This window comes from Bison bison, unplaced genomic scaffold, assembly GCF_000754665.1.
Source record: "Bison bison bison isolate TAMUID 2011002044 unplaced genomic scaffold, Bison_UMD1.0 scf7180017864354, whole genome shotgun sequence".
Lineage (NCBI taxonomy): Eukaryota > Metazoa > Chordata > Mammalia > Artiodactyla > Bovidae > Bison > Bison bison.
In genome coordinates, this window is record NW_011494926.1 from 5,567,002 (window position 1) to 5,587,333 (window position 20,332).

Sequence of the window (20,332 nt, forward strand, 5' to 3'; positions counted from 1 at the left end):
TCTCACAGGTTTCTATAGAAACAATGTCATTTCAGAATACTCTGGTGCGTGTTTTACTCTGTTTGGCTGAGAAGGGTCAAAGCAAGTAAAGTACATGGTTCAGAAACTCCTTTGTGCTCAGGTCAGGAAAGTTTGAAATCTAATAACCCTCCTAAGCATTGTTGGAGGTGCTGCCACTGAGAGCTAGCATTCGGGAGAAGCAGGCCTGAGCTAATTCCAGAGTGAAGGTTTGTCCCAAGTCTGGATGAGAACATTTTAAGATTTTGAAGCTTCATTACAGAACTATAAAACTAATTTACAGATACCCTGCCTATCTTTTGGCCACTATTTCCCATTTTGGAGTTATTTTATCCCAGAAATGAAAAGTTCTGCATTGCAGTGGTCATTTTACATTACTGATGATCTACTAGGCTCAGAAAGGCTTTTTAGTTGTTTCTTACCAAATTTGTTTCTTTCCTGTAGGTTTGGTAACAGATTTGAAGGGCCATTTTGTAACTCAGGTAGCTATGGGCAAAGCTCATACGTGTGTCTTAATGAAGAATGGAGAAGTTTGGACATTCGGTGTGAATAATAAAGGACAGTGTGGACGAGACACTGGTGCCATGAACCAAGGTGGGAAAGGTAGGTGTTTAGTGTGTGGATATAAAATTTTGTGTTGTGTTTTCAGCAGTTTTCCAGAACACTATGGTAAAGAATCTTACTCTTTGCAACCAAAGTGGCTTTTGCTTTTATATTTATAAATTATGAAAACTACCAAATTTCTTTATTTATTTGACAGTCTGTCACTCACTGGAATAATCAGTATATTTTAGACTTCTGAATTCCGAGCAGATGAGCTTGTTTTACTTGTATGGTTTCCTTATTTTTATAACAAATGTAATACTTCTTTGATTTAGCATTTTTAGTAACTGAATTATCCCAGAAAAGTGCATTTTTGAAACTCTTTATTACTAGGTCTTTTTATACCCCATGTTTCAATTATAATAATTTTTGGCAGCAGTGTATCTGCAAATATTATCTTCCTGTTTAACAGCAGGTACTACCTGTGATTTAATCAGTTCTTGACAACTAAGAGTTCTTTACAACTAAGAGTATCTGTAGGAATCCTTGACCCTTTATCAAGAGTGAAATTGTAGGTGCTCCTTATATAGTACATCTTTTGCCCCAAGACTCAGGCTATTGAAGAGTTAGTCCTTTGCTGTGTTTATTGTGAATTTCTTGTTTGATTTTTGAGTGTTGGTTATAGTTGTGTCTACCTCATTCTTACTCTCAGTTTTTACTTCTGGTTACTATTGGTGTTGCCCTATAGTCTTCACTACAATTTCTGGTTTTCTCTTCCTAATTTTATGTGGATGGAGAGTAGGGAATAGAGACATATTAATAGAATTAAGCACTGAGCTGTGTTTAAAGCTCGAATGGGTTTGAGGGTTGATATTTGTATAAATTAACAAAAACAGGTTTAATTCATTTGGGACCTTCTTGATGGCAGGCTCATCTGGATTTCAGGAGCCCTCGTATTTTTTTCCTTACCTTGTTTATGGGCTTCCCTGGTGACTCAGATGGTAAAGAATCTGCCTGCAGTGCAGGAGACCCATGTTCAGTCCTTGGGTCAGGAAGATCTTAAATGTGTATTTAAAATACTTTAATTTTTAAAAGAGCAAGTCTGCTAGAGCATATTGATATTAAAGAAGAGGGAAGAACAAAACACAGAAATTAATTATTCCTAAATGGATTTTTTTTCCCCTTCTTTCTGAACTAGTGAACCATAAATTTGGATAACACCTATTAGGCATAAAGGAGAGAAGCAGCTTAGTTTTCTATATGTTGTATAAATGTCAATTCAAGTTATATTTTATAAAGAGTTCTGAGCTGAACAAAACTGTTCTTTATTATTCCGAAACTCTTTCATGAAATTTTGGAATATGTTTATACCTATGTTCTGAATTCTTAGAGTAAATTTTGTAATAACCAAAATGAAATTGTTATGTTGTTCTTGTTTTTTACTTAATATAAATTAAATCCACTCTGTTAGTAAGTCATACATAAGAAAGCAAACTGGTAGAGTAAGATCAATAATGAATACAGTTGGAAAGAAATAAAGGATTAAAAAAATTAAAAAAAAAAAGACAGGAAAAGTATAGAAAATAATATTGCAGTATAAAAACTGTATATCTATTGCATTTTATCATTTTTCAGTAAAAAATATATTTATGGATGAGATTATAGATCAGATTCAGGTGTCCCACATTCCCCTTCTAAGACTTTATACTCCATCTCTACCCAGTATTAATTATCATCATAACCTTGATTAATATCCTTTCAGTCATGTTCCTATATTTTTACTTGTTTTTATATATTTTATATATTACATGCTCATATATTATGCATAAAAAGATATTTTATAATGCGAATCTGTTTGTGTTTTTTTTTTTTTAATCTCATCATTGTGCTTGAAATATGGCCACACTGGTACATACAGATCTAGATGACTCATGTTAATGGCTGTGTAATAAGCCATACCACTAACAATTGCATTATCCATTCTCCTGCTGATAGTTATTTCTAATTTTTCACTATTGTAAATAATTTTAAAGCCTCCTTTATTCATGTTTCATGGCAAACATGTGGGAGGCTCGACTCTGTGAAACTTCTGTGTTGTACATTGCAGGTTCAGTGCTAGATTTTTCTTGAGAGAGGTTGCACCACTGTATATTCTTACAAATAAAGTCTCATTTTCCATATCACTCTAATAGTGTCAGCAGGCTGGTTTTGTTCTTTTGATGGCTATGACAAGGTTTTTCATTGTAATTTTTTTTAATATTGAAGTATAACATACGTGCAGAAAAATTTACATGGAATAAGTACACATCTTGAATTGTCACAGAATGAACACATTCATGTAATCAGCACCAAGATTAGGAAATATTACCAGCACCCCAGGAAGCCCCCCTTCATGTGCCTCTCCAGTTACTATCTACTTCTCTACCTAACACTGTCATTTACTTTTGTATGTATTTTGTATACACTATATAAATGGAATCGTGTAGTATGAGCTCTTTGTGTGTATTTCTTTTCATTCAACTTTATGAGATTCTTCCATGTTGTTACCCACTAGTTATAGATTGTTCATGCTCTCTGTTGTATAACATTGTTCATGCTCTCTGTTGTATAACATTGTGTGACTATCCTACAGTTTTAAAATCTTTTCTAGTATTGTGGACACTGAGATAGTTTAAGTTTGAGTTATCTTAGTGTTGCTGTGAACATTCTAGTAAATGTTGGTGAAAATATGAGTCCCCCCTTTTTTTTCATATTTAGGAGTATAATTGCTGATTTTCTCTTGTAATTTACACTCCCTTGATATTAATATCAAGTTAGATTCTCTTCAAACTTTTCTTATTTGCCTGTCTTCTTCTTTATTGATTTGTAGGAATATTTTGTATATTTATTGTATACGTTGGAAATATCTTTAACCAACCTGTGGCTTATCATCTACATTTTTTTATGGTTTCATTTGTTGTATTTAATTTTTAAATATTAATGACAAGTTCTTCATTATTTTTCTTTATACATTTTTGCTTTATATAGTCAGATAGGGACATTTGTCTACCATATGAATTAGAATCAGTTTTTTTACTTGTCACCGTGATTGAGATTGCTTTGAATTTAGAGATTGATTTGAGCATGATGGTTATAGTACTGCTGGGATGATTAAATGAGAAATATACATGTAGAGCCGGGTACAAGTAAATGCTCAATGTATTTTAGTTATTAAAAGTATGGCACATGACTTCTTAAGGATTACTTTATTCTAACTCTTGACGTTGTTATTCAGTCTTGGTCATCTAATTTCTCAACCTGTCCATAGCTTAGAAGTGGCAAAAATTTTAAAAAAGTTACATATCCTGTGAGTTCATTTTTTGATTAGACAGACCTGTACCACATCTAAGTGTAAGTGATCAGAGAATAAGGTGGACTAAGAATAAGAGATGAAGTGAATGAGATATAACCTTGTGTTTGAGGATCTAGGTCTGCTCGGAAAGACAAACATAAAAAATAATTATTTGATTCCCACAGATTTGCTCTTTCATTTTATGGTCTTGTAGCACTTTATGTTCTCCACAATTCTGTCATAGTTGTATATTTATACTTTTCAGTATGGTTATTTGATTAATGTCTATTTTTCTTATTAACTTTCAAGCTTTATAATTGTCGCTTATTATCATAGTCCTCCATGTCTAGAGCAGAGATTTGAAAACTGTAATCTGATGCCTTAACTTCTCAGTGGCCTGTTTCTGTATGGCCCTTCAAACTAAGGATGTATATTATATTTATAAAAGGTTATTTTTTAAAACTATGAGCCATGCTGTGTAGAGCCACCCAAGACAGGTCATGGTGGAGAGTTATGACAAAATGAGGTCCACTGGAGAAGGGAATGGCAAACCACTTCATTATTCTTGCCTTGAGAAGCCCATGAACAGGATGAAAAGGCAAAAAAGATATGACACCGAAAGATGAACTCCCCAGGTCATAGGTGCCTAATATGCTACTGGAGAAGAGTGGAGGCATAACTCCAGAAAGAATGAAGAGATGGAACGAAAGCAAAAACAATGCCGAGTTGTGGATATGACTGGTGATAGAAGTTAAAGTCTGATGCTGTAAAGAACAGTATTGCAGGGGAACCTGGAATGTTAGGTCCATGAATCAGAGTACAGTGGAAGTGGTCAGACAGGAGATGTTAAGAGTGAACATTGACATTTTAGAAATCAGTGAACTAAAATGGACTAGAATGGGCGAATTTAATTCCAATGACCATTATATCTACTACTGTGGGCAAGAATCCCTTAGAATTAGCCCTCGTAGTCAACAGAAGAGTCCAAAATGCAGTTCTTGGGTGTAGTCTCAAAAACAACAGAATGATCTCTGTTCATTTCCAAGGCAAACTATTCAGTATCACAGTAATCCAAGTCTATGCCCCAAAGAGTAATCCCGAAGAAGCTGAAGTTGAACGGTTCTATGAAGACCTACAAGACCTTGTAGAAATAACAGCAAAAAAAGATGTCCTTTTCATCATAGTGGACAGGAATGCGAAAGTAAGTAGTCAAGAGATACCTGGAGTAACAGGCAAGTTTGACCTTGGAGTACAAAATGAAGCAGGGAAAAGGCTAACAGTTTTGCCAAGAGAAAGCACTGGTCATAGCAAACACCCTCTTCCAACAACACAAGAGAAGACTCTACACATGGACATCACCAGATGGTCAGTACTGAAATCAGATTGATTATATTCTTTGCAATCGAAGATGGAGAAGCTCTATAGAGTCAGCAAAACAAAATCGGGAGCTGTCTGTGATTCAGATCATGAACTCTTTGCAAAATTCAAACTTAAACTGAAGAAAGTGGGGAAAACCACTGGACCATTCAGGTATGACCAAAATCAAATCCCTTATGATTATACAGTGAAAATGACAAATAGATTCAAGGGATTAAATCTGATAGAGTGTCTGATGAACTATGGACAGAGGTTCTTGATATTGTATAGGAGATGGTGATCAAACCCATCCCTGAGAAAAATGCAAAAAGGCAAAATGGTTGTCTGAGGAGGGCTTACAAATAGCGGAGAAAAGAAGAGAAGGAAAAGGCAAAGGAGAAAAGGAAAGATATACCAATCTGAATGCAGAGTTCCAAAGAATAGCAAGGAGAGATAAGAAAGCTTTCCTCAGTGATCAGTGTGAAGAAATAGAGGAAAACAATAGAATGGAAAGACTAGAGATCTCTTCAAGAAAATTAGAGATACCAAGGGAATCTTCATGCAAAGATGGGCTCAATAAAGGACAGAAATGGTATGGACCTAACAGAAGCAGAAAGTGTTAAGAAGAGATGGCAAGAATACACAGAGGAACTATACAAAAAAGATCTTTATGACCCAGACAACCATGATGGTGTGATCACCCTCCTAAAGTGAGACATTCTGGAATGCGAAGTCAAGTGGGCCTTAGAAAGCATCACTATGAACAAAGCTAGTGGAGGAGATGGAATTCCAGGTGAGCTACTTCAAATCCTAAAAGATGATGCTGTGAAAGTGCTGCACTCAATATGCCAGCAAATTTGGAAAACTCAGCAGTGGCCACAGGACTGGAAAAGGTCAGTTTTCATTTCAATCCCAAGGAAAGGCAGTGCCAAAGAATGTTAAAACTGCCACACAATTGCACTCATCTCACACGCTAGTAAAGTAATTCTCAAAATTTTCCAAGCCAGCCTTCAACTGTACATGAACCAAAAACTTCCAGAGGTTCAAGCTGAATTTAGAAAAGGCAGAGGAACCAGAGGTCAAATTGCCAACTTCCGTTGGATCATAGAAAAAGCAAGAAAATTCCAGAAAAACACTACTTCTGCTTTATTGACTATACCAAAGTCTTTGACTGTGTGGATCACAACAAACTGTGGAAAATTCTGAAAGAGATGTGAATACGAGACCACCTTACCTGCCTCTTGAGAAATCTGTATGCAGGTCAAGAAGCAACAGTTAGCACTGGACATGAAACAGCAGACTGTTTCCAAATTGGGAAAGGGGTATGTCACCCTGCCTATTTAACTTATATGCAGAGTATGCTGGGAAGGATGACTCACAAGCTGGGATCAAGATTGCTGGGAGAAATATCAGTAACCTCAAATATGCAAATGACACCACCCTTATGGCAGAAAATGAAGAGGAATTAAAGAGCGTCTTGATGAAGGTGAAAAGAGGAGAGTGAAAAAGTTGCCTTAAAGCTCAATGTTCAAAAAACTAAAATCATGACATCCGGTGCCATCACTTCATGGCAAATAGATGGGGGGAACGATGGAAATAGTGACAGACTTTATTTTTTTGGGCTTCAAAATCACTGCAGATGATGACTGCATTCATGAAATTAAAAGATGTTTGCTCCTTGGAAGAAAAGCTATGACGAACCTAGACAGCATATTAAAAAGCAGAGACATTACTTTGCTGACAAAGGTCCATCTAGTCAAAGCTATGGTTTTTCCAGCAGGCATGTATGGATGTGAGAGTTGGATTATAAAGAAAGCTCAGTGCTGAAGAATTGATGCTTTTGAAATTGGTGTTGGAAAAGACTTTTGAGTCCCTTGGACAGCAAGGAGATCAAAGTCAGTAATGAAAATCAGTCCTGAATACTCATTGGAAGGACTGATGCTGAAGCTCAAGTACCTTGGCCACCTGATGAGAAGAACTGAGTCATCTGAAAAGACCATGATGCTGGGAAAGATTGAAGGCAAGAAGAGAAGGGGACAACAGTGGATGAGATGGTTGGATGGCATCACCAACTTGATGGACATGAGTTTGAGTAAGCTCCAGAAGTTGGTGATGGACATGGAAGACTGGTGTGCTACAGTCCATGGGGTTGCAGAGTTGGAAAAGACTGAGACTTAACTGATTTTTTTAGAAGAGTGACATAGACTTATGTAGCCCCCAAAGCCTAAATTATTTACAACCTAGCCCTTTTCAAAAAGTTAGTTGATTCTGCCATAGAAGGAATGTCTGGGGCATAGTTGGTGTTTAAAAAAATATTTGAATGAATTCTAACACAAATAAGCTTTAAGTGAGATATTTACAGGCTTTGAAGAGGTAATGACTTACCCGGAAAAAGTTCTAAGTGTTTTCACAGGAAATGACCTTTGAGCTGAGTTTTTGAAGGAGTTTCTCTCCAGATGAGATAGGAAGAGGCATCTGATAAATGAGATATAGAGATACAGGTAGAGCAAAGATGAGCAAAGGCCCTGAACCTGTGAAAGGGCAGAGGATGTTCAGAAAGCAGAGGGAATTTGAATTCAGGTGGAATGTAATTTGCATAGAGGGAATGAGCTTGGAGGAAGTAGGGAGCCCTTTTGTGACTGACTGTATCTTGCTAAGCAGTTTTGTTTCTTTGAAGGCCTTGGAAAGGCATTAGAGGTTTGTAGTTTGTAAGTCATAGGGTCAAATATCAGAGAAGACAATGGCACCCCACTCCAGTACTTTTGCCTAGAGAATCCCATGGACGGAGGAGCCTGGTAGGCTGCAGTCCATGGGGTCGCTAGAGTCGGACACAACTGAGCGACTTCACTTTCACTTTTCACTTTCCTGCATTGGAGAAGGAAATGGCAACCCACTCCAGTGTTTTTGCCTGGAGAATCCCAGGGACGGGAAGCCTGGTGGGCTCCCGTCTATGGGGTCGCAGAGAGTCGGACACGACTAAAGCGACGCAGCAGCAGCAGCAGGGTCAAATATATAGTCTGAGAAGCTGATTTCTAGCAATGAGAGGATATTGATTGAGTCTAGCAATGAGTGAGGGAGGTCTTGGCTTAGAATGTGGTTAGAACACTTTCTTTGGTCTGTTGAATGAAAGTATTGGTGGTGAGGATGGACAGGAGGGACTAAAATCAGAAAAAAATTAGAATTAACGAATAACAGATAATTACAGCTAAGAAATACTCCTGCCACCACTGCCTCTTTTTGCAGAAAGGAAATGAAGAGAGCATTTATTGGTGGTTCCTAAATTAAATGTTATTTTTGTTGCTGTTATATTTTATCATACCTTTGTATATTCACTTGGATTAGTTTGTGTTACGTATTTTTTTTAATGGGGAAGTAAAATTACCAGTTTTTTAGACATGGGAATAATCTAGATGAAAATGATAGACTGATCTTTTAAATAGGGTTTGGAGTTGAAAATATGGCGACCGCAATGGACGAGGACCTGGAAGAGGAGCTGGATGAGAAGGATGAGAAGTCCATGATGTGTCCTCCAGGCATGCACAAGTGGAAGCTGGAGCAGTGCATGGTGTGCACTGTATGCGGAGACTGCACGGGTTACGGGGCCAGCTGCGTCAGCAGCGGGCGTCCAGACAGAGTCCCTGGAGGGTAAGAGGATGTGCAGTACTCGAGAGAGGAAATAGTAGTGGAAAATATGCCAAACCCTTTTTCACAGTTATGCTAGAGTGTATTCTGTTGTGTTGTTTCTTACAAAGCATATTGGCATACACCTATAATTCTTAAATTTATTTTTTATCGTAATAATTTCTAAGTCATGCTTATTTTATTTAAGGTGCTTCTCTTTCATTTAATTTGTTTAAACCTTTATTTTTCGCCCCCCAGTCCTCAGTTCATTTTATTACTTAAATTTTTATTTCACAAAAAAATGTACATAGGTTTTTATATATTGATGAATCTGTTTCTATGGAGTGTATCCCTAGGACTATTATTGCTTGTTTAAAAAATTTGTTTTTTTGTTTTGTTTTTGATGGTTGTTTTTGTTTTGTTTTGTTTTGTTTTAATTAATTTATTTATTTTAATTGGAAGCTAATTACAATATTGTGGTGGTTTTTGCTATACATTGACATGAATCAGCCGTGGATGTACATGTGACCCAACATCCTGAAGCCCTGTCCCACTTTATTCCCCACCCCATCCCTCTGGGTTGTACCAGAGCAACAGCTTTGAATGCCTGCTTCATGCATTGAACTTGCACTGGTCATCTGTTTTACATAGGATAATATACGTGTTTCAGTGCTATTCTCTTATATGGTACCAACCCTTGCCTTCTCCCACATAGTCCAAAAGGCTGGAGTTGGTGATGGACAGGGAGGCCTGGCGTGCTGCGGTCCATGGGGTTGCAAAGAGTCAGACACGACTGAGTGACTGAACGGAACTGAATTGATTAGTTTTAGAATGGATTTCTATGGTATTAATTAATTCCATTCAGTAACATGATGTGTTTTTCTACTTATTCAGATTTTATTTTTATTTTTATCTTTACATCTGTATCTCTTTTGCTATCTTACATATAAGGTTGTTGTTACTGTCTTTCTAAATTCCATATATATGTGTCAATATACTGTATTGGTGTTTCTCTTTCTGACTTACTTCACTCGGTATAATAGGCTACAGTTTCACCCACCTCATTAGAACTGATTCAAATGTATCCTTTTTTATAGCTGAGTAATATTCCATTGTGTATGTGTGCCACAACTTCCTTATCCATTCATATGCCCATGGACATCTAGGTGGCTTCCATGTCCTAGCTGTTGTAAACAGTGCTGCAGTGAACATTGGTGTTCATGTGTCTCTTTCAATTCTGGTTACCTTGCTGGTTATTTCTTTAAAAAGATGAATGGTTTCTGTTTTCGCTAATAGCAGAAGGCACACTTTTGAAATACTGCCATAGTGGCTCATACAGTTCTTTAATGTTGTCAGCTCAGTGAATGTAAAGTGATATCACATCATTATTTTCATTTATATTTCCATGACTCACATTTCTCCTGGCTTTTTAAATATACTCTTCTGTGAGTTTTTTCTTTAAAATCTTTGTCTGTGTTAACAATTGGAAGGTGTTCTATGAATATTCTTAGTATTAACCATTTTCTGTTTTCTGTCCAAATAGTGTTTCCCGATTTACTAATGATCATTTAGCTAAATTAGCCTATATTCTATTATTCAGAAGCACTTAACATTTTTTATAAGCAAATATGTATGTCTTTGAAATTTTTGAATTTTCTATCTAGACCAGAAAGGTGTCTCGATTTCTAGTTGATTATATGATACCTTAAATATTCTTCTAAAACCTGTTTTATTTCCTTAGATTTTAATGTCAGTAGAAATGGTTTTGATGTGGGGTAGATATCCAACTTTATTTTCTTACCTATTTTGTAGTCCATTGTACAGTCATTACATTTGAATTGGCTACCAGATTTATCATTTATTATATTCCCTTATATATAACAACCTATTTCCTTGGACTTCCGTTGTTTAACGATCCAGTCTTATGCTAATATTATGTGGTTTATATTTTGTATAGTAAGGTTAGCTCCTCTCAGTGTCTTTTTTATCATTTGGGGGACTGTTCTTAGGTAATTAATTAAAATATAACTTTAATTGAAGTTATCACCGACTCAATGGACATGAGTTTGGCTAAACTCTGGGAGTTGGTGATGGATAGGGAGGCCTGGCATGTTGCGGTCCATGGGGTTGCAAAGAGTCGGACATGACTGAACAACTGAACTGAACTGAATTGATTAGTTTTAGAATTGATTTCTGTGGTATTAAATAATTCCATTCAGTAACATGATGTGTTTTTCTACTTATTCAGATTTTATTTTTAATTGGAGTAGAGTTGATTTACAATGTTTCAGGTATACAGCAAAGTGAATCAGTTATACATATATACATATCCACTCCTTTTTAGTTTCTCTTTTCATATAGGCTTTCAGAGTATTGAGTAGAGTTCCCTATACAGTAGTCCTTATTAGTTAGTTATCTGTTTTATATGTAGTAGTATGTATGTGTCAATCTTCTAATTTATCCCTCTTCTCCTTACCCCCTAATAAGTTTATTTTCTGTATCTATAATTCTGTTTCTATTTTGTAGATAAGTGCATTTGTAGCCTTTTTTTTAGATTCCACATAAAATTGATATCATATATTTATCTTTTTCTGACTTAAACTATTATTTTAAAACAGGTCATGAATGTCTTTAATGCATGGATCTCTGCCTTCATTTGTAGTCTTTTTCTAAGACTTCTTTATGGCCAAATATCTATTAATTTGTGTTGAATATGAGTTTGTTCTGTGTGGAATTATCAGAGATCATACTGAATACTCAATTAGTGGCATGTAGTTTTCTTTTAATTAATAAAGTGTTCCAACTTTAGAAGTTCTAGGAACTGTTACTTCTAGAGTTGCATTATGCTTGTTATATTTATCCTTTTTATTCTTGTTGGGTCTCCCCCCTCCCCGCCTCCAGAATTCTGTTGTATTATCATTTTAAAGTTATTATGTGGATTTGTCAGAATCAGAATGCAGTTTTCCCCCTAAAATGTTGGATAGAATTTTAGTTGTTGTTTATAGCTAATACAATGGGATATCCTTTGGGAGATGAAATTAATTATCATACATCTTTGTATTATGATAGATCTTATCTTTCTAAGATCAGATTATTTATGATAATTAGCTAACTTTGGGAAGTAGGGGGAATCCTTTGAAGAAAAACTCAGTGAGACTAGCCGCTTCTTGATCTCTGGCTTCCTTATTTGACACCTTGTTAGTACTTAGGTGCTTCTTCCCAAGTAATGTCTGGATCTCCTATGAGTATATTTCTGGGTTTATAACTTGGCCTAACATAGTTAATTAGATCATGTGTGTATAATAGGCTGTTTCTTTTAGGCTATTGGAATATTCCGATTTTTTAAGAATAAATTTTCTTTGCATTTTTAGCCTGTGTCAAAAAATATTTTGGCTTTCTTTGTTAAAGGATAATATTTCTTCTAGAAAATTATATGTTTGGGTCTGTTTGCTCTATTTAAACCCCTAACTTGTTTATTTTAAAATATAATTTGGATAAAAGAAAGATTCTGTGTTGTTTTTTTTTTTTTTTAATTGGGATTGAAATTTAGCTTTCTGAATTTCTCCCAAGCTATATTTCCATTTAAAACTAAGTGTTCCCAATCTCTGAACTTAAGCTGTTGATAAATATCATAAATTAATTTCTGAATTCCTTGGTCCTTCTTGAAGTTAATTCTTATTCTTTATATACTTTTTCCCAGAGATATACTGTCAATTTCCAGTAATTTTTTATAGATTCAAATGGACAGTATCTAACCACATACAGTAATTTCTTTATTAGTGAAACTGAAATAAATACATGAATAAAGTCAGCCTAGGAATAAACATGCAGAAAACTGCTATTACAAATGACTTCAAATATTACAAAATATTTGTAATATTTGTGAAAGGAGAGAATGGGAGATGATGACATGTAAAGGAAAGGAAAGGGAAGGAGACAGAATGCATGAAGCTGGCAGGCTGAGCTCACTCCCTGAAGGCTGCCCACACCTCCTGTAACTTGTCTGGGAAATAGCAATGTTGTTTATTTGCTGTCTGTTTAGTACTAAAGCTGCTGGTGCCTCACTAACTATGAAAACTTCTAAAAGACTGTAAATAGAAGCTTTGAAATCAGCAGAATCCATTTGTATTTTCTGTAGAAATATATTCATTATGCCTATTGGGTGTTTTTAGTATTGAATCATACCTTTTAATTATTCATCTATTCATACCTTTTCTTTAAAATTGACAAATTCTGGTCTTCTGAAGGGGTTGATTGCATTGCAGACTCATTTAAGCTAATCTTAAAAATGCAGAAAAGATGTTATGGAGTTTTAAGGAAAGAGAAGGACTCCAGCTAATAATTAATTTATTTGTTTTTAGGATCTGTGGTTGTGGTTCTGGAGAATCTGGCTGTGCTGTATGTGGATGTTGCAAGGCTTGCGCGAGAGAATTGGATGGTCAAGAGGCAAGACAAAGAGGAATTCTTGATGCAGTGAAAGAGATGATACCGTTAGATCTTCTGTTAGGTAGTAATTCTGATAGTTTAAACGATTCCTTGTAGACATGTTAAAAAACTAAGGTAATAGTCAATTATGTGATGCTGCTTGTTTGGTAACTGACAATTTGTCATTGATTAAGGGATGAGTTGCTTTTTTGCTAAAATTCTTGCAGTAAAAATCATTTGTGTTTTAGACAATGTTTTTGTTAGCTTATTATCTTGAATTTTATTTAGTTTTGTCATATCTATTATAAAACTAATTGATTGATTGTCATCATCAGCTGTCCCAGTGCCTGGGGTTAACATTGAAGAACACCTTCAGTTACGCCAAGAAGAAAAACGGCAACGTGTAATCAGGAGGCACAGATTAGATGAAGGAAGAGGTAAGATGTAGCTGCAGAGAAAATATGTATGAACATCCATTTTCTTACACTGAGACCACTTAGAAGTTTATAAAATAGGCTGATTTGGTACGAAATTAAAATTAGTAACATTCTAGTAATTTATGAAAGTAATGTGAAGATATTTCGGGTATTTACAGTTGTGCTAATACATCCATTTATTTCAGTAGTGTGTCTATGGCATCAGTCAGCCATGTTAAGAATTGTGCCATATGACAAGCATCAAAAACTGTTATCAATGGCAACCTTTAAAAGAAAAAAACAAATTCTAGGAACTCTCCTTCACCCATATTTAGACATACCTGCTTAACTATGAATGCCAAATTAGTATTTTAAGTTCTGCTTTCTTACTCATTTACAGTCATTATCATTTGGACATGGTCTTACCACTCTTCTTCCAGTTTAGTGCATAAGTACGCTTTTATGTATCTTTATGGAAAAAAGCTTATTCTGGTTATGTACAAGAAGGGTAAGTTAGAGGGTCTGCAGGTTTTAATTGCAAAGATAGATATATTATTTATTTTTTCCCTATTGTTCTTGACCATTTCTCAACCTGAAAAATACATTTAACAGTGATTATAAATATTTTAGTGTATATCCAACAAGCAGAGGTAAATATAAGTATTACTAAAGTTATTGTTGTCCAATAGATTCTTTTCTTTGCAGAATTAAGACATATTGTTCAAAGGTCTATGATTTTATTTCTCTGCTAGGTAAAATCTTAATTAGAAATATTTAGTGATATTGTATATTTTAATATTTATTAGAATTGCATGATATTTGATACAGGAGATAAAACCTTTTACTCATTGAACCATCATTACAGACTTTTTAGGCATTCCATTTTTATAATATAAAAGGGAGTAAGTATAAAATGTGTAGTACACATAGTAAATTCTTTTTAATAAAAACTCAGGTCATAAAACATCTGCTTAGAACTTGGAAATTGTTCTTTATAGTATCTAATAAGCAATGTTGAGGAATTGATACAGTGAATATTTCCTGTTTGGCTTTGTTTACATAAAGTCATTCCCTTTAAATGATATTTTAATGAGACTAATGTAAATATATAGTGTTATTTACATTATATACATGTATGGGAAAATTGCATATTAAATGTTTTGTAGAGAATGTGGTAAAATTTAAGTTCTCATGCATAGTAATAAAGTAATAATTCCTTTTATATTGATAGTGTGATTTACTCAAGGTTAAGTATCAGTGATGGATTTACCACCTGTTTTTTTCTCTTTTTTTTGGAGATGTTAGGTTGACTCATACAAAATCACCTACAAAACCCCCACTTTCCTATGTTTCAACCTAAGTATAGCAAATCCTTATGATGACATTTAATTATTTGCCTAGTGTGTATCTTAGTAAAATTTTACCTTCCTCTGTCAAAAGATATTCTCTTGGTACAGTATATTTCTGTACCAACAAAAGAATAAAAGAATATTGATTATGCACTGGTTATTCAACAAAACTTTGTGATTGCAGAATATTCTTTTGCATATATTTTAAAATGTATCATGGACCTTTAAAACATATACTCTAACCCTTTCAAGTTTAAAAAACTCCTTTATTAAATATTTATGGAAATTAGATTATTGTATCTGTGCTTTAACAAACTTTCCAGGTGATTCTGAGGGTGCCGGAGTATGAGAACCGCTACTCTAGGGCGGTAATGTTCAAAATTTGTTCCATGGACCTTCACTCTCAGAATCACTTGGGCCTCATGCTTTCTGCCTATCTGAGAGTCTTCAATACAGATTTGAGTCACATGCACAGCATTCTAGAATTTTTGTTTGGCACATTGCTAGCGAGGATTATTAGTCTTGTTTTGTCCTCAGGAAGAACAGGAACGTCAAATAAATTTTTAGTGTTCCAGCTGCCACACATATATAGTTGTTGGCAGCCCGCATCACCCCTGCCGCACCCCCCCCCCAACCTTGGCTTCTACTTGATGCTTTTTAGATAACTAAAAGCAGTCTGTTGGTAATTAGGCTTGTTATTAGTTGGCTTTACCTATATTTAAATTTCAGGCTGTGGGGATTAGATTTAGTTAAATTATTTTATTTGATTTATCTATCTCATCCTGTTTACCAAGTTTTTGTTAGCTGTTTTGAAGTTGATCAAAATTTGAAGTTGATCAAAATACTAGCTCTAGTATTAAAGCCTTACTCATTAACCTCAGGCCTGTTGATGTGGTTTAGCTGCTATTTTTGACACAAACTCTTCTGTTGCTATTGAAACCCACAAAAGCAGTGTGGTCACTACTTTTTGATAAAGTTGGAACTTTGTCTTTAATTGTTTTTATGCTATTATTCTTCCAGTAATACTTTTCTTACATATATATTCTTAGGTACTGTTAGTATTCATTTACAGATTTTATAATCTGTAAATTTTGAGTTTGTGTTTTAGATGAGACAGTTGATTGATACGTAAGTCTCTGAGACTGGTTTAACAAGTGGAGTGCTAGTGCTTGTTCAGTTTGATTTTTAGTAGAACTCTTAAGTCATCAGGTCTCCTGGGTGATTATATGAGTGCTGTTGTGTTTATATTCCTTCTCAGCAGTCTGTGGTAAGGAAAGCTATGCTCAGATAATGCTGTCTTCCTTTCCTTCTTTCTCTCCCCACCCCTGCCCCCACACCAAATATCAAATCAAAGTTTCATAATTGTGAACTGTTGATAAATGTGTTACGTCCTTTGCCTGGGACAGTCCCATTTTATGCCTCCTGTTTTCCTGGGACAGTCCTGTTTTACGCGTATGGTCTGGACATATTACTTACAGTGGCCTCTTTTGCTCTCAGTAGAGAGTCTTATTTGAGTAATACATTTTATAACTAGCCTGCCTATATTGCATGGTGGTTGAGAGTATAGGTTCTGAAGTTAGACTTTGGTTCATATCCTGGCTTCTTAACTTTTACCTGGAGTATAACCACTCTGAATCTCAGTTTCCTTACCTTTAAAATGAGGATTGCAACTGTACTTACTTAAGTAAGGATGAGGATTAAGTGATATGCATGAAAATACCTGACATATATACTCAGCCCTAAGTAAACATTTGATGGTGGTGATGATGAGGATGCTAGTGATGGTGGTGGGCTATTGAACAAACTTCTGTTCTCTTTGGATTTGATTCTTTTCTTGCTCTGGCTTCTACTTGGTTGCTTTCCTTGCAACCTTGGGATGCTCATCACAAAAATTTTGATTATTATTAACAAAACCCGCTACATCTTTTATAAAATAAAGTGATTCCATTTGATAAGGAAAAAATCAGTTTCCCATACTTACAAATTAGAATGTAAAAATAAATGTGTTATAGTCTCTCCAGTTTCAAGGGGATTGAGAAGTTATTGCTATTGACTTTTAAGCCTCAAAAGCCATTGTTTTCTTGATCTGACCTGTTGAATCCAGTATCAGCTGATCTAATACTATACACATTAAAGTCCTTTTTAAATAAAAATATTATATGACACACCTAGAAAACATGAGTAAGAAAAAATATCAATGTTAATTTTCATCCAGAGATAACTGCTTTAGAATTTTGGTATACTTCTTGAAGTTTTTCTATATATAGATTTTTTGTTTAGATATTTTGTATCATTTCTTACTGTGATGTATATTGGTATGCTGTTTTTTCCCCTTAATGATTGCAACATAAATTTTTCTGTGCCTTATTGCAATACCATATTAAAGTATTATAGGAATTTAGGTTACAGGTTTTCTAAAAACATATCCTTTAATTAAATTATTACTTTATTTCTTGGTCATCTTCTAGTCAGGTTTTATACACTTCCAATTATAATCAATGACTGAATTTTATTTTATATGTTCGCTTAATGTTATGGTATACACATTTTTAAATTTTTCTAGCAGTTTTTTTTCCTTGCCTTCCCATTCTTTTTTTTTTTTTTTTTAACATTAAAAAGAAGGAAATTTTATTGTGTTTTTATGGAAGAAGGGTAAATTCCCACATTTTCCATCTTGGCCATTCCTCTAGATTGTTGGCTCCATAATATACTCATTATTTTTGTGGCCACACTTTCTAAACCCAAAATTTAACTCTATGATCTGAAACAGATAATCAAAATATTTAAACCAGAGTAGACTGTAGACCTACATGGACTCTTCATTTCTGGATATCTTTTCCTCAATTGTCAATGAAACCAGTTGTTGCAAATAAAGTAGATACAATGCAATAATAGTTCAGTATTTTTTAAAAAGATTAACTTCTTAAAAATCAATTTTGACAAAATAACAGATTACTCTTTACAGAAAAGTCCTGCATTCCAATTACCAATAAATTTTATGCCATGGGTAGGCTAAATTCCTCCATATTTTATCTTGAAATATTTATTAAAATACCCATCTTTACTAGTTTTTTAAAAGAAGTTATCTTTTTTTTTAATTTAATTTTATTTTTAAACTTTACATAATTGTATTAGTTTTGCCAAATATCAAAATGAATCCGCCACAGGTATACATGTGTTCCCCATCCCGAACCCTCCTCCCTCCTCCCTCCCCATACCATCCCTCTGGGTCGTCCCAGTGCACTAGCCCCAAGCATCCAGTATCGTGCATCAAACCTGGACTGGCAACTCGTTTCATACATGATATTTTACATGTTTCAATGCCATTCTCCCAAATCTTCCCATTCTCTTTTATGGAACAAATGAGGTTTAGCCTACTAGGTATATTTCTGTATCCTACTCCATTGATATAGAGTCATGTGCAGATATCAATACTTATGTAAAAATTTAGGCAGTTTGTTTACAGAAGTGATACTGTATTGAATATACAGTTGTCTGCAGCATCTTTCTCCCACTTTACAATACAGCATGAACATGTAGTATATCAGTGAGTATGGACCTGCAACGTTCTGTTTAATAGCTGCATAACATTTCATAATCTGTCTGCACCACAGATTATTCAACTATTATTTTATTGGTGGTCATTAAGATTATTTTCAGCTTTTTGTGGATTTTGCTATAATAAATATTCTTTAACTTGTAGCCATATGTAGTGGAATTTTTATTTATATAGTAGAGCTTCTCAGAGATAGACTATGTGGGCCAGAGAGTGTGCCTATTTTAAATTTTAACATGTATTTCAAATTATTTTTTAAGTGTTATAGGAATTTATCTTCTCAAGACTAATATATGAGTGGTGTTTTCTTTTAGCACCATCTGCCTTATATTATTTTTAACTTTTGTAAAATGTTGATGAATGACGTTTTGTCATTGCTAATTTAAATAGCACAGGAGCACTTTTTTTCTTCATAAATTTTGTTTTAATGGCTTACCATTGTTCCTGAGAGAAGATACCATAGTTTTTTATTAACTTTTCTTCTTTTTGGATTGTTTTAAATGTTTTGTTATAATTGCAAGTTATTAACATTTTTGAGCTTAAATCTTTAAAAAAAATTTAAGTTTTCCTTAGGACAGATTTCTGGATATATAATTACTGGCCCAAAAGATGATAATAATCTTAGGTTCTTGGAATGTATTATCTGTAACTTTCTGAAGGGAACTCCTACTTCCCCACCCTCAAGATTTGCTGGCTGCCCCTCCAGTATGCTCAGTTTTCTCTTAGCACACTGGAATAATTTCTTCTTGAGTTTTGTGTAAACTCTTTCTCAGTCATTAGACTGTAAGCTTCCTGAGTCAGAGATGGTGTCATCATATTTGTCCAAGTGTTCCTAGGACCTGTGCCTGAAGTTGGTTAATTTAATATGTCTTTGTCAACTAATTGAAAACATTTTGTGGACTTCTCATCACTGCAGTGAGGCTTAATAGTATCAAAAGACATTAATTACCTCTTTTGTATATTTGTCTCCAAACTCATTTCCTACTACTCTCTGCCTGATAACCTTATACTCCATCCATTTCAGCTGTTTTTTTTTTTTTTTTAATGACCATATAGTAATGTTGTTTATGTCTTCCTGCTTTTATAAATCCTATTCCTTTTACCTGGAATGCCCTCTCTTCTCTTTTTTCTCTCTTGGCAAAGCTTTTCTGTCTTTGAAACTTTTTTAGTTCACCCAAGTTGATTTGATTACTTTTCATCCTTCAAGATATAGTGTGTACAGATTTCCTTTATAATAACATTTATCAGAACATATTGCAATTCTTTGTTTTCATTCTGTCTTCCTTGGTGGACTGAATTTGAATGAAATCTGTGTCTTTGTCATTATATCTGTGATACCCAGCATCTATGACATTGAAGATAATAAAAAATGTTTGGTGAATAAATGAGTGACTTAATTATGTAAGAAAATTATTTTAGTCCATGGGGTACAGAGTATTTTAGAACCTGGTAACCTGATAGTATAAATGGTAACTTAAGTTGAGTTTGAATGGTGTACTTTCTATGTGTGATTGCTTGTAGGCCTTCTGTGTTTATGTACAGAAAGGTCTCTAAAAAGTTTTAATTTATGAGAAGCTAAAGAACTATGAATATTATGGGTATAATGTTTTTCTGAAAGAATTAGTATCTCAGGCAGACCATAGGAATTATAAAATGGTAATACAGCTTAATATTATTGTTATTTTAATATTTGCAATTCTTTTGTGTAGTTAGTGTC

General features: G+C 34.4%; 1 protein-coding gene across 1 annotated transcript in view; it reads left to right on the forward strand.

The window, feature by feature from the left end:
* MYCBP2 (MYC binding protein 2, E3 ubiquitin protein ligase) overlaps window positions 1-20,332 on the forward strand; it is a 269,123-nt gene that overhangs the window by 80,841 nt on the left and 167,950 nt on the right. Inside the window, exons 14-17 of the mRNA XM_010855138.1 lie at window positions 463-621; window positions 8,689-8,893; window positions 13,231-13,376; window positions 13,630-13,731. Of these exons, the coding sequence (XP_010853440.1) occupies window positions 463-621; window positions 8,689-8,893; window positions 13,231-13,376; window positions 13,630-13,731 (612 nt within the window). The remainder of the gene's footprint in view (window positions 1-462; window positions 622-8,688; window positions 8,894-13,230; window positions 13,377-13,629; window positions 13,732-20,332) is intronic.